The sequence below is a fragment of the Petaurus breviceps genome, unplaced genomic scaffold (genome assembly GCF_028583685.1).
Source record: "Petaurus breviceps papuanus isolate PSGF00001 unplaced genomic scaffold, PetGlider_PUasm1.0 174, whole genome shotgun sequence".
NCBI lineage: Eukaryota > Metazoa > Chordata > Mammalia > Diprotodontia > Petauridae > Petaurus > Petaurus breviceps.
In genome coordinates, this window is record NW_027185761.1 from 2,820,543 (window position 1) to 2,835,704 (window position 15,162).

General features: G+C 38.3%; 1 protein-coding gene across 1 annotated transcript in view; it reads right to left on the bottom strand.

Annotated features, from left to right (window-relative positions):
- Window positions 1-15,162, bottom strand: part of DDC (dopa decarboxylase) — a 121,014-nt gene that overhangs the window by 38,962 nt on the left and 66,890 nt on the right. Inside the window, exons 8-9 of the mRNA XM_069084513.1 lie at window positions 7,509-7,603; window positions 3,448-3,515 (exon numbers count right to left, since the gene is read on the bottom strand). Of these exons, the coding sequence (XP_068940614.1) occupies window positions 3,448-3,515; window positions 7,509-7,603 (163 nt within the window). The remainder of the gene's footprint in view (window positions 1-3,447; window positions 3,516-7,508; window positions 7,604-15,162) is intronic.

A 15,162-nucleotide genomic window follows, 5' to 3' on the forward strand; every position in this document is an offset into this window, starting at 1 on the left:
ACTTTTGTAAATATTGAACTTATTCTAGTGGCACTTGTTATAGTTACCTATTACTATCTTTCTCTGCTTCATGGATCCCACCATATTGTGAGCTCCATGAAGGAAAGAACTGCATTTAAAAAAAAAACTAAAGTTTTACTCTGTCTTAGATCTTTTACAGTGTTCTGCACATAATAGATATTTGCTATCAATTGTTAAATAGCTGATGGCAAAATTTTGTGCATTATTAGAAATGCAGACAGTGGGATCAAGGAAGATATCATGTGGACTAACTCATAACCATCAGATTAGTGAAGAAAGTATGGATGAGGGAGGAAGGAGGACAGAAGCATAGGGTTTAGGTATTTGGTAAATATTTACTCATTTCAATTGCCATTGCCTGTATGGGCAGACTCAAAAGACTACATATCAACATTACCTATATTCTGTCATATTTTTATTTACTTTGGTAAGTATTTCCCAGTTACATTTTAATCTTATTCCCTCCACACACAGAGTGTTGTAAGAAGCAGGTGGGCCACTTATTTGCCACTTCTGGTTTGGAATTTCCCTTTTTCAAACATTGAGATAATGCTTGCTCTTTCTCTAGATGCAGCCCGTTTTACCATGTATTGTAATTTTACCATTGTATTTACCATGTATTATCTGTGAGGTTGTATTTTTTACCTCCTTGAGTTAGGAGTGAAAGTTTCCTTTATTTTTTGTACTCTGAGGCCATATACACTAGGAGAATCCAACTTCAGTACAGATGGAAAGATGTTGAAGTAAACTGATTATTTGAATTTAGACCTCTGTGGTTCAAGTTGGGTTAAAAATTGGGATTCAAATTGAATCTACAATGAGGTTGCTAATGTAAGTCAGTTAAGCAGGAATTATTTCTATTTTACAGAAATGGAAACCAGTTTATAGAATGGCTGAATGCTTATATTAAGATACATCCAAATAGCAAGAATAGGTCAAATTTACTACTATTAAAATCTAGCTCTTTAAAAAAAAAAAACTGTTCCATGTAAAAATAAGGAAATTTTAGAAAATAGTCAATAAGACCAGAGAAGTAAAGGCATTCTGCATTTTGATACAAAAGGGTCATTAATTTCACAAATGGGGTTCCAAAGTAGGAAATTATAAATTAAGAATAAAAGAAGCTAAAATACTAGAATGCAAGGTAAAAGCTAATGCAAACAAGGTAAAAGATGTGCAGGGAAGAGATAGAGAGAAAGTTCCATGGAAAATAATCTGGACATTGATAGGTAAAAGGCAGTTTAGCATGAATCTCCTCTCCTAGTTGAGGAAAGGTTAACATTAACATATTTTGTATATCTGTCATTTTATCAGCTTTGCTACTCTCTCCACCTGTGCCGATCTCAATTCTTCCATGACTTTTTAGATGGTCTTCAACAATTGCTTTGGAATAAAAAGTCATTTCCTTGCAATCAACATGGCAATGGGCTTACCTGTGTGATTTGGGAAGAGTCATTTTGGGAAAAGATACTCTGGGTCTCAATTTCCTCATCTATAAAATGGTGAGGGGAGAAGGGTGAACCAATTGATTTCTAAGGTCCCTTCCAACTCAAAAGCTATGATTCTACAAATTTAGTTAGGTTGGTACTAAAACGGCTGATATATTATCATTCACTGGGCCTATGCCTGGAGGCTTTCTGTTTGGTGGACCTGCCAGTCCATGCTCCATGGGCACAGCTTTAAGAACTTGGGATCACCTACTCACAACAATTAGACATCAGAGTTGGATGTTAGTGGAGGATATGGTGTGAAGATAATTCACCAAGGTAAAAAAAAAATTTAAAGAATTAAGAGAATCCACAATATTTGAAATTCTACACACCTATAAAATACATTTCACTCAATTTTCAAGAGAATCCAAGAAAAGTAGAAGGAATGCAGTTGAGATCAGTTACTAGAACCTTTCCAATTGGACAGAATTAGAAGAATTTTAGGAGCATGGAGCTACTCTGATACACTGAAAGACAAACAAGTGAAGATAGCTTAAGAACCTCAGCATTTCTGCCAAATTCACCTTGACCTTCTCATTAAGATTAAGAATGAATCTACATATTCATTCATGTGATATGTCATATGTAAACATATAGATCAGAAAGATATTTAATTTAGAAGGAACTTATGGTAAGCTAAAATTATTACTTATTTTGTGTTCTTTTCATTGTAAATTGAGCTTGATGTTCAATGGGTTTTCTTCTTGTCAAGTTAAAAAAGTTTGTCATTTTTTAAAAAGAAAATGCAAGCACAGAGATAGTCACCTAGGAATAGGTAGTGTGGTATAGTGGGAAGCACATCGGTCTTGGAGTCAAGTCATGAGTTCAGATCCTAGCTTGGACATTTAATCCTGTCCCCATGGTCAAGTAGTTTAAAATCTCTTTGACTCTGTTTCCCCTTCTGTAAAATGGAAATAATATTTGTGCTACTGTAGGGTTAATGGAATGTAAGATCTTCCCTGTCCATTAATAGGCCTATGTGACCACATGCATTGCCCCTTTTTCCTGGGAATGGGGCCCATGTTCCCAGGTCTAAAGGTACTGAATCACATAGAGCGAGTCAGGTGAAAATATTCAGGGAGATTTATACTGCCTTGGGGGAGGAACTTGCCTAAAGGGAAACTTGCTTATGGGAGGCTTGCTTGGAGGAAGGCCTTCACACCTTTTGGCACAGTGCCAATTAGGCATTAAGTCATGGGTTGTGATGCCTTCTGGCTCTGAGCCTATGAGTTGAAAACTATATATATTGGGAGGTTGATATTTTACTTTGGGGTTCATTCATGGGAAGAATGTTTCTTTGTGATTTGGCCAGATGAGACTCTGGGTAGCCATTGTTAAGAAGCCCTCCAACTTTGTGAACCCAGATGTTGGTGCTCCCTGGTCTGAATCTGTTACTTTGTTTAGACAGTTGGAGATCTATCTTTTGGATTCTTTCTTGGATACTCACTTCTTTCTACTTATCTGTCTGCATCGTTTAATTAAAGTAAGATTGTTGACCCCTTTGAAGCTTCTTTCCTTTAGAAAAGCAGATCAAAGATCCTGTGCTAGCAGCCCTTCTGTGTGCTGGTATAATCTATTTTACACCTCCATAGCAACTGTAAGTATCATTAACATACAGCTACCTCACAGGGTTGTTGTAGAGAAAGTGCTTTGTACATCTTAATGTACTATATAAATATGGGTGAATTATTATTACTTTCTTTCTGTTTTCATTTCCTAGTGATGGTGAGTTTTTAAAAAGGTAAGTCTTAGAGAGTCCATTCCATGAAGATGTGACTGATTCATACATGTAACTATGTCTTATACTTTTCTAGTCTCCACCACAGCACAGTCCTTTAGTACACACTGAATAACAATACAATCATTTAACTATTTTTTTAAAGTATTTTAGAGAGCAATTGAATTACAAAGTTTGAATAGATATTGTAAATCTTACCACATGGCAGAGCAGTCAAAATTCACCAAAAGCCATTTATGAGGATTAAAGTTATACGAATCTGCAAACTAATTGAAAAAAGCAATTTTAAAATGATAAGAAAACAGATTCTTCTCCAGTAGCCAATCCACTCATTCATCATTGAATGAAGCTCCAGCACACTGTGTAGCAATAGTTATATTAATATTATATTATTTAGTTCTATTTATATTATATTTATGTAATATATTATATTTATGCATTATATATTTGTATATAATATATTATATAATAGTTATATTAATATTATATTATATTGATATATAACTATGATAAAATATATATTAAATATATTATATTAATAAAAATGTTAATAGACAGTCTAAAAATGATGTGACCTGTTCAACCTTATACTCCTTGCCCATTTTGGTCACTGCCACTGTCATTGAAGAAGTGGAAGAGAGGGGCGGCTAGGTGGCACAGTGAATAGAGCATGGGCCCTGGAGACAGAAGGATCTGGGCTCACATCTGGCCTCAGACACTTAACACAAAAAATAGCCGTGTGACCTTGGGCAAGTCACTTAACCCCAATTGCCTTCCAAAAAGCAAAAAAAAAAAAAAGTGGAAAAGAATCTCCCAGAACTGAAGGTGATTTTATGTTTTTCTTTGTTTCATAACTTGCTGTGGGTAAAAAATTAATCAATAATGACCGATTTTCAGAAGACTTGTAGTAAGAATGGTAGATCCTCTTGCATCTATGGACAAGAATCACACAGGACAAGAATGTATATGTGGGTTATGATCTCTACCAATGGAGGATAATGAACTCACAGATCTGTTGAAACCCATCAATGAACTCATGGATCCATTAAAATGCTGAACATATAACTGGAAGATCAGTATTCCAAGTTAAGAACATAATAACTTGAAAGAGGGAAAGCAAACTATTTTCTTACTTTTTGTAAGGAAGTTCTGGACACCTCTGCTCACCTTAATTGAGCTACTAGTTGCAACATGCACATATTATACTCTTTATACTCCATGGGTTCATAGAATATATCATTTAGGTGGCACACTAGATAGAGGACTGGCCTTGAAATCCAGAAAACCTGAGTTGAAATCATGCTTCAGAGACTTGCTAGTTGTATAACCCTGGGTGAATAAATTCAATCTCACTGTGCCTCAGTTTCTTCATCTGTTAAATGGACTCAGTTGCCTCTAAAGATCCACTTTTTGATCCTATGTTTCAAATAACTCTCCTTCTACCTTTAGAGCATGCTATTAGCCTTTGAATTCCTGGCTTTGGCAAACAACTATATATTCATCCTGTCCATGTCCTCTGTGATTATAGTCAGATCATATCCCTCCCCAGCTTTTATTTTTTCCAAATGATGTGTCCTTATATTTTTTTTTTACCACAATAGGTATTGTAGTACATTATTCCAGAGTATTCTCAACACCAGATTGTCTCTAGAGGCTGAGTTTTTTTGGCCTGACCATCTATAAAGTTAGGGAGGAATTGCTCTCAGTATCTTTATGAGGACTGTCCACTTTGAAGAAATTGCAGTTCCTTGAAGTATTCAAATATTGAGAATACATAGACAATTCTTATTTCAGAATTTTGGGGTTTGCAAAATTAGAGATTTAGCCAGAATGTATTATAGCCTGAAATTTATGTAGCTTAGGTTTCATTGTTTGTTTGTTTGTTTGTTTTTACTATATCTATGATTTCATTAGTTTATGGAACTCCTATTGAGGAAGTTCTATCAATGCAGATCAGCTAGTTTCCTGCTACTTAAAGTCTTGGAGCTTTTCCTAGGACATCAAGAGACTTAGTCTCTCCAAAGAAATTGTTTTCTTCCTGATGACAAGGACTATTTTTCTTGTCTTTGTATCCTCCAGCACCCAGCAGGTGTTAAGTAAAATAATTGTTGAATGAGCAAATGATAGAGTAGTGTTCAGATACACAGAACACAGAATTTAGAGTCAGGAGAGATCTAGGTCCGGGTCCCACTTCCACCACCAGATCTGTGTGGTTATGGGCAAGTCATTTAACTTCTCTAAGACTTACTCTTTCCTCATTTGTAAACATCATAATATTTGCCTTGCCTGCCTGACAGGGTTGTTGCAAGGAGAGTGCTTTGTAAGCTATCAAGACTACAGAAATGTGAGCTATTATGATGATCTATTTCCTCAGGGTTACAGCCTGCCTCTGAGCTTCAATGAAAGAACTAGAACTCTTACGTTCTAAAATAATTACCCCAAAGAAGCATGCACAGCCAGGACTTGGGTGCTCTGAGTGTAGCACTTCAAACATGGCTTCAAACAAATATGCAATTTCTGGCACATACAAAAGGTATCAGGTCGTTCGTTACCTGGCCAATGCATAGGGATCTATGTTGTGTTGGAGGACTGGGTATGCTGCCCCAGCCCTACCCCTACACCCCTTCTTCCGCCACCCACACACACATTGAATGCATTCTGTGGGGGTTCTAAGTACTGGAAGCAGTGGAAACAAAGGACTGACAACTCAGTCCTCTCATCTCATGGGCGATCTTCTACTCTCCCCTGTTTGTTAATATTCTATGTCTTCATGAAACTCTCTCTTTTATTTATAAAAGGGTGTAAAGAGCAGAGGGAACAGCGAAGGAAGAGGGAAAAGTGTACATATCTGAGGTGAGAAATCTCCAAGACAGCTGGTGCCTAACTCCTGTGCTGATAAAGCCTGACCCCTTACTTAATTTCCTACCAGGTTCCAATAAAAGTAAATTTTTTTTAAAGACAGGAAATTACGGTGAGTTTAGTTTGTTGATAAAAAGGAAACAAAAGGTTAAAAAAGGGCTTTGTTTGTTAAGAATTTTATTAGTTCTCTCCTACATGGCTGTTTTGTTTAAACTTCTTTCATTACGGAACAGTGATATTTTCCTCTGGCTGACAGGAGAGAAAGGTCTTATCTTGGAGCCTAGGGCTGCAGCAGGAAATTGCAGCCCCCTTATCTGACCCTCAGAGCAGCCAGTTCCTTAGTCAGACAGGGGTAAAGATCAGTACACAATATTGGAGGCAAATTCCACATGACTCATTGCCAAGGATTAAACCCCGTCTGCCACAGATAGGATCTTGCTGTCATGTCCATCAGGGGGACTGCCATGATGCCTGTGCACCTTGCTCTCTGAAAGGTAAAACCCCAGCTTTTTGAGGGCACTTCAAAAACAAAATGGGATCCCATCACTGGATCTTAAGGATGCTAGACCTAGAAAGGGAGTGGAGAGACACCATCTGGTCCAAAATCTTGCCTTTAAGGCAAAAGCTAAAACATTCAGGAGAGCAACATAAGTCAAAAGATTTAACCATACTCAAGGAGAGACACAGCTTGGCATAGTGAATAGAGCAGTGGATAAAAGGCTGGCCTTGGAATCCCCTATTGTCTTTGTGACTCTCTTAACCTCTCTAGAAGTTAAAAAATAATTGTTGATATGCGTTATTAGAGGAAATTTACTCACTAACAGTTCTCTACAATTTATGCAATCACAGGTCTAGAAAAAAAAATGTTCAAGGTACTAGGGATATAAAAAAAATTTAGTCTGCAAAGACTGTCCCTGCCTTCAAGGAGCTATCATTCTATATAACTGACATGGACTTTTACATGTACCCCCAGAAGAATATGAGCCCCTTGATGACAGGGATTATTATGGCTTTGTCTTTGTATCTACAAGGCCACACAGTGCCTAGTACATAGTAGGCACTTAGTAATGGTTTTCTATTAAATTGAATTTGGTTGATCAAGCTTTAGGAGGCAACTAGTCATAGTGATTAGACAGTGAGCTTCAAAGCTAAAAAGACCTCAGTTCAAGTCTTTCCCCGTAACCCATACTGGTAATGTAAATCTAAGTGAGTCACTTTGCCTCTGAAAGGTCTAGATTATCAACCATAGAGAAAGTACCAATTTACATTGGTAGAGGGAATCTGCTCACTTGACTCTTACCTATACTGATGTAATTGCAGTTCCAGTCCCTATCCCTATCTTAATCAACCTTGCCACAAAAATTAATCTTAATTAAAGGCAAAGGGACATGCATTCTCACCTCAACTCCATTTAGAAGATGCCGGAATTCAGGGCAGATGAACGCACTTCCTGCATATGCTGCATCGATATGCAGCCAAATATTCTCCTTATTACCTAAAATACAGAAATGTTTGAGAGGGACAAACCTATAAGTGTGATGGCCTTATGACTTTGAATATGTTATGTTCCTGAATTTCTGAGTTCCCACAGGGTCCTGTACATGATAAGTGGTTCCTTACCTAACTCACTGACATTTACAGAGCATGTTCATATATGTATATATATATATATCACCTCATTTGACTTTCACACTACCCCCAAAGGTAACCAGCGCACATTTTATAACCATTATTAACAAAGGAGGAAATAAGCTTTGGAAAGTCCTTGCCAAAGTGTACATTACATGGTAAGAAACTGGAGCCAGGGCTAGAACCTAGATCTTCTGAGTAACTAAATAGTATAGTAGAGGAGATTGCTAGATTTGAATTTAGGAATCTGGGAATTCAAAGCTTGCTTCAGACACTAGCTGTGTGGATCACTTAAATATCTCAGCCTCAGTTTCCTTGTCTGTAACACATCTATCTTGCAAGGTCGTTGTAAGAATCCACATAACACACATAAAACACTTTGCTTCAAGCTCTATATAAATGCTACCCATTACTAACATTCTGACTCCAAGTCTAATGTCCCATGCTACTCCCTAGAGTAGGTATGCAATAAATATTTGTTGATGAGAATAATAACTGAATTCCTAATGGCCTCCTGTTACTTATGATATTAAACTCAAATTCTTCAATAGGTATACTTTTCAAGACTCATGATAATCTATCTTCATCTTAGCTACCCAAACGCCTTTCACCAGTATGATCTCTCTGTTCTGATCATGCCAGTTTCCCTCCCTACACATAACATTTCTTTCTTGCCTTAGCCTATTTCCCCAAAATAAGATGGAAGTTCCTTGATAGCAAGGATTATTTTGTTTTTGTCTCTGTATCCCAAGTGCCTGCCACTGTTCTTGGCACATAATACGTAAGCACTTAATAAATCCTTGTTGATGTTGAAGATGTAGAATACTCTTTCATCCACTAGGAATGCCCTTCCCTCCCCAAAATACCCTCAAAAATGCCCCCATTTAAATCCTATCTCATTTTCAAAGTCCCACCTTCATTATGTCTCCAACCTATATGGAATTCTATTCCCTGTACCCCAATCACAGTTATTGTCTCTACCACACGATCAAAATACAAACCATCTAGAACTCTATTCTGCCAATAGGTCAGGGTCCTTCCCCCAACAGGGAGAAAGAGGAACATGCAGATGGAAAAACTTTTGCCTCCTCATAACTGGTATATTTCAAGGCTCTTGGGGTCTATTTCTTTGAGAATGATACCTTTGCAAATGAACCCAGCTCTCTGTCTACTTCAGTATAAAACCGCAGACCCCTCAGGCTATTCTGAATCAGACTCTAGTCTGGATAGAGTCAGTTTCTGGGTTGTGGTTATGTGCACAACTTCATTTCTCAGAAATAGACCAAGATTGAGAACCAAGGGTGGGGGTGAAGTAGTAACACAAGTCTCCTTGTTTCCTTTTTGTATGAGTTTTCAGCTGGTGGTTTATATGCTAATAATAAACCTTGTAGTTTGATTAGAGATAGGTAGACTAGAGGTAGAATTGATCACTCAATTGATTAGGGAAGGGCTAAACAAGATGTAGTCTTTGAATGTAATATCATTATTACTGTACCATAAGAAAGCAACAAACACTTATTTAACTTTATGTTTCAGTAACTGGGTTATTTGCTGGATATTCAAAGAAAGGCAAAAAATGTTGTCCCTAGCTTCCAGGAACTCATTCTAATGGAGGAAACAACATATAAATAACTGTATAGAAGATAAAGCTAATCTCAGAGGGAGAGGAAAAGCCCTAGAGGTGGAGGGTAAACAGATTGGAAAAGGCCCCCTGCAGAAGATGGAATCTGAAGGAAGTCTTGAAGGAAGCCAGGAAAGCCAAGAGGCTAAGAAATTGGAGAATTGTGGGAAGACTTAAATGAACTGGTACCAAGGAAACAATAGACACAATGCCTACACAATGTAAATAAAAGAACAATCAAACAAATGAAACTGATTCTGTGTAATTACAATGACTAAATCTGAACCTGGAGAAGAGTTGAGGAAATGCAGAATTTTCCTAACTCCGATGGTGAAAAAAACAAACCCATCACATTTTCTGGGTAATAATACTCTCTTTGTCTGCTTCAATGCTGTAGATTCTTACAAGTTCCCACCTGTCCCACCTGCAATCCCACACAATGCCTCCTATATTCTCTTGTTCCCAAGGCGCTTCAGCTTCTGGATTCCAAGTACTATGTAGAACTAAAGCCTTGGATCAGGCTCCATGTTCTTAAAACTTCTTGAGCTGGGCTACTTAGCTCTGGCCTATGAAAAGAAACACTTTGCTTCACTCTCTGCAACAGTTTCAGTTTCCTACATTGAGGGAAGAAAATTGATGGGTAGGTACTTCCCAAATAATGTGATCAAAGGACATGAACAGACAGTTCTCAAAGGAAGAAATCCAAGGTATGAACAGCCTTATGAAAAAAATGCTTAAATTCACTAATAATTAGAAAAAAGCAAATTAAAGCAACTATGATTAGATTAACTCCAATTAGAAAAGATGACCAAAAAGGGCCATGACCAAATTTGGAGTGGCCGGAGGAAAATAGCCAAATTAACATAATTTTGGTGGATCTGTGAAGAATTAGTCCAACCACTCTGGAAAGAAATATGCAACAGTACCTCCAAAGTCACTAAATTATCTATCCCCATTGACCTAGCAATGCCCCCACTAGGCCTATAACCCAAAGAGATTAGATTAAGAGGAAAAGTTACAAATGTACAAAAATGTTTATAGGAGCTCTTTTTGAATAACAAAACATCTGGAAACTAAGAGGGGATACCCAACAATTGGGAAATTGCTGAAGAAATGATTTCATGTAAATTTATTGGAATACTATTTGTGCTGCAAGAAATGATGAAGGGCATGATTCCAGAGAAACCTGGGAAGACTTTTGAACTGACATAGAGTGAAGTGAGCATCAGGAGGCTAATTTATGGTATAAAGACAAACAACTTTGAAAGACATAAGAACTCTGACCAATTCAGTGACCAACCTCCATTTCAGAAAACCAGTAATAAGTATGACTCCCACTTCCTGACAGACAAGTAATAAATTCAAGATGCATAATGAGATATACATTTTTGGAGCAGGACAGTGTTGAAATTCATTTTGCTTGATTGTGTGAGGGTTTTGTTTCTATTCCCTTCCCCCCATATAGCTGGCATACAGTAAGTGCTTTATAAATGCTCTATCTAATAGGGAATAGGGGTAAGACAGGAGATAGAATTCTAATTATTAATTTTTTAATTAAATTAAATTTTAATATTAAAAGAATATCAAATTGATAGCTAGGGCAGTCTACAGTTATCTGTCCTTTGCTATACTCATAGAGTATTGAGGTGGTAAAGTGAATAAAGTGGAGTCAACAAGGCTCATCTTCCTGAGTCCAAACCTGGCTTAAGACACATACTAGCTATGTGACCCGAGGCAAGTCTCTTAGCCCAGTTTGCTTCAGTTTCCTTATCTGTAAAATTAGCTGGAGAAGGAAGTGCTACCACTCCAGTATCTTTGCCGACAAAGCCCCAAATGGGGTCATGAAGAGTTGGACACAACTGAAACAACTCAACAACAGCAACTTCCCAAAGCTGGGAGATACTTTGCCACATTTCTGCAGGAAGTCGTTTTAATTTGGACGGCCCATTTTAGGTCTATTTTCTGCTTCTACTAAAGGTCCTTCATCTTCCTAGAGCAAAGGGTCTTAATCTAGGGTCTGTGAACTTATTGTTTTAACATTTTGATTATTATTTCAATATAATTGGTCTCCTTTGTAATTCTGAGTATTTTATTTCCTGTAAAAATATTATTCAAAAAAGGGTTCCATATGCTTTACTAGATTTAAAAAAGATTAAGAATCATTGTTGGAGAGAGAGGATCTTGATCACTTGGAAGTGACTTAGCAGTAGTATCCAACTTTATGGATGTGAAGCTAATCCAGATTCTTGTTTGGGTTCTGAACCCCATTTCTCAATATCCTTGCCCTCCTGTTCAGACTGTCTGCTTGAATTTCAGGCTCATCATCTCCTTTGACCTTTAAAATCTGCTTAATCCATTATGCTTGATTATCAGTGCTCTGCATCTACTGCTAACCCTGACCCTCACTACTGACTTATGCCCTAACTCCAGCTTTTTTTATCTGGTTTTCATTCACTGCCTGCCTCCGACTTTCAGGGCCTACATTTATCCCCACTTTCGACTGATCAAATGGTTCTGACCTTTGGAACAGCTTCAGCCACCAGCTTCCTTGTCCCTCCCCAGAACTGACCTGCTGTTTGCCCTTGTTCTGGGCTCTGTTCTCCCTGCCCTCTTACACACCCAATGCTTCTGCAATCTGCTGTCCCTCCAGTCTTAGCACTGACCTGACTTCTTCAGGGCTATTCTCAAAACATGCCTCAAGTTTCATTTTAGTTTTTTTTTTCCTACTTGTGATCTTTTTCCTAATTGGAATTGTAAGGAAATTAAGTTGTTTAAGCAGACCAATTGAAAAGATCTTTGAAGCACAATAATACCTTGGAATTTTAAATGAAACAGTTTCAAAAACAGCAATTTTCAGAAAACTATTTTCAGATCTGTCCTCTGCATGGCTAGTGAATCATCACTTTTAGCAGAGTAGCTTTTAACCAAGAGGAAGAACAAGGTAGTGGGGGAAAGGCATAGCACTTGATGTCAGAAGATCTGGATTTGAGAACTAGCTTTATCACTTATTTCCTGTGAAACCTTGAACAAGTCACATTAAGGAGGAACCTCACTTTGCACATCTATAAAATGGGGATGCTAATATTTCATCTACCTCAACAGAGTCTCTTCAGGGACTAAATGAGTCTATGCATTTTAAAGTCCTTTGTCAGGCATAGGGTCACATAAATGTAAGTTGTTTTTAGCTTACTGGCACAGGGACATCAGCTCTGGATACTAAAAAAGATGCAGTTTGAACTTAGAAAATGCTCAGCAGTGAGTGCTTATTCTGTATTTTAGCCAAAACAATACTCACTTTAAAAATTTCTGCAACAGATAAACAGAAAGATTTGGAACTGGAAGAGACCTCAGAGGTCACTGAGTCCCCTGCCCTCATTTAATAGTGGAGGAAACTGAGGCCCAGTAAAAGTAGGAAGTTAGAGCTGAAGGGCAGGGAAACATTCTAGTCCCACCTCATCATTTTAAAGAAGGGGAGACTGAGGACCAGATTGATGAAACATTCTCAGATCATGGATTTAGAGCTGGGAGTGACTTTGGGAACCATCTAATCATACCCTCTCGTTTTTCTGAGAAAAAGGCTTGGGGCCAAGAAGGAGGTAAAGTTACTTGTCCAAAATTGCAACTGTGCACAGATGAGTGGCAGAGCAGGGATTCAAACCCAGCTTCTCCAACTCATAAATAAATAAATAAATCTTCTTCCCAGTGTGCCAGGTTGCCTATCAGTGTGTCTCCACAATGGACATCCCTTTATGGTGCCAAACAAATTACACATAAGTTTCTAGCCACATTTAATAAAGCATTTAAAAGTAATTAAATGCTACATCAAAGTAGCCCTGGACTTGATCTGACCCCAGTGGTTCTTTCAAGCTGGCAGATGTCTTGTGAAGTAAGACCAGAACACCTGTGCAGAGGTCACAAGAGGGGCCTAATGGACTCGGCCCCACTGGAGCCTTCTGTCAGTCTCTGAATATGATAGCTACAGGGAGTTATATAAGCAGGCTGAGGGCCAGGACATTCAGTTCCTTTGGGAGACCAGCCGAGCATTTGACTGAAATGAAGAGCTTGGGTTGTTTACTGCACTTGATTAGAGCTCTGCGTTAATGAGGCCAAAGTCATGGCTTCAATCCCCATTTGGGCCAGTTAGACTCACTCCATTCTGTGACCAGGGACCCTTCAGCCAGGCCAGCTGTTCTCACAAGTGAATGCTGCCAGTCACATGGGGGGTGGAGTGAGTGTGAATGGAAATGGGTCAACTCAAACCTATCTTTGCTTCTGGGAAAAACAAAAAGAACAGCAATCCAAAATGTACAGAAGTCAGGGTGGGGAAGAGGCAGCTAATTAATATCATCTTTGGATAGGAAGTTCCATGAGTTGTAGCAGCTGTTGATTCCCCCAGTTCCTTGCCTTAAAATTGTATAGATACATAGAATCAAACCCTGGACATAGAAGAACTCCACTCTCCTAGTTAAATATTGTAGGAAGAAGTATATGGTTTGGACCACTGAGAAAGCCCATTTGGGTGGTCTCAACAAGTAGTTAACTATCATTCACCTAACATTCTACCCTAAAAGACTGGACAGATACAAGTTGTCTAGGAAAAGTTTCATACTCTATGCCTTCTCTAGCAAGAGCTCCTAAAAGTTGGTGCCAAATTGGGCTTTGTCCACACTGGGAAATGCAGTTTCTTGGCCTTCACTTGAGGTCAGACTTGGCCCACTCTGGAGGAATGTTCTCCATCCACAAATCTATTTCCACAGTGTCTGGGGTTTCCAACAGCTCAGGCCCAAAATGTAATTTTAGGAGTACAGGGCCACCTGATTCTTCAGTTGGATTGCTGAGGGAAAGGAAAGAGATTTTGTCCACAGACTGAAAAGTCTAAGGGATTCAGGAGTAACTGAGAGGGAAGGTCAGTCTGAATGAGCAAGAAGTCTGAATCACAGACTGTCTTTAAAGAAATGAAGTTTTAATACCTTGAAATATATGCTGTAAACTCCAACCAGGCTAAAAAAGTAAAGATCATAATATGGAAAGCTTTATTCATGAATAGCCTACTCTATAATTAGAATATGTAGGAAATTAATTATTGTAGACATGAGAGAAGGCAATAGTATGCCGACTTAATGTATATACTGTAAGAAAAAAATTGTTTTTAATTCTAGTTAAAAATATGTTGTCTATGAATCCAACTTTCAAGTGCAAGGAGTCCAGTAGAAGCACCTATTCAGTACCTAGAGATTAGAAGGTGATTTCAAACAGCTAAAAGCAGATAAACATATCCATTCTCCATTGGTCCTAGGATATACTTGAAAGGTTAGCAAATGAGAAAGCAAAGAACTAGGAGTGGGCCACAGGGCAACATGAAAGAGAAGATAAGTCCAAGAGAAAAGCCCACTGGGAGGATCATGGGTGGTCCAGGCTTATGTAAGGGGATGATGGAGGCCTATCCTCATGGCCCTGGGCCACAGGGTTGAACACCTGCTTTAGGCACTGTGGGAAATGAAGATCTCAAGAGCCAACTAGTAGCATTGTTACAAGAAATGGAGAAAACAGAGATAAGATAATAAAAATAACTTCTCAGACAGCTAGAACTGTCTATTTCCAAAGCAATGGTAAGGGAAGCACGAGGCCTGAAGCCCAAGGAAGAGAAAATTTGAAGCCCTAATAGAAAAGTTTCATTTTTTTTTAGGTAGCCATGTGCTACAGGAGACCCTTACCAGTTTTATGACCAGCAGGTCCAGGGTGAGATATCTTGTATAGTGATTGAAGCAGGAGAACCACAGGAGAAAGGTACCTGCCCCAGGTCC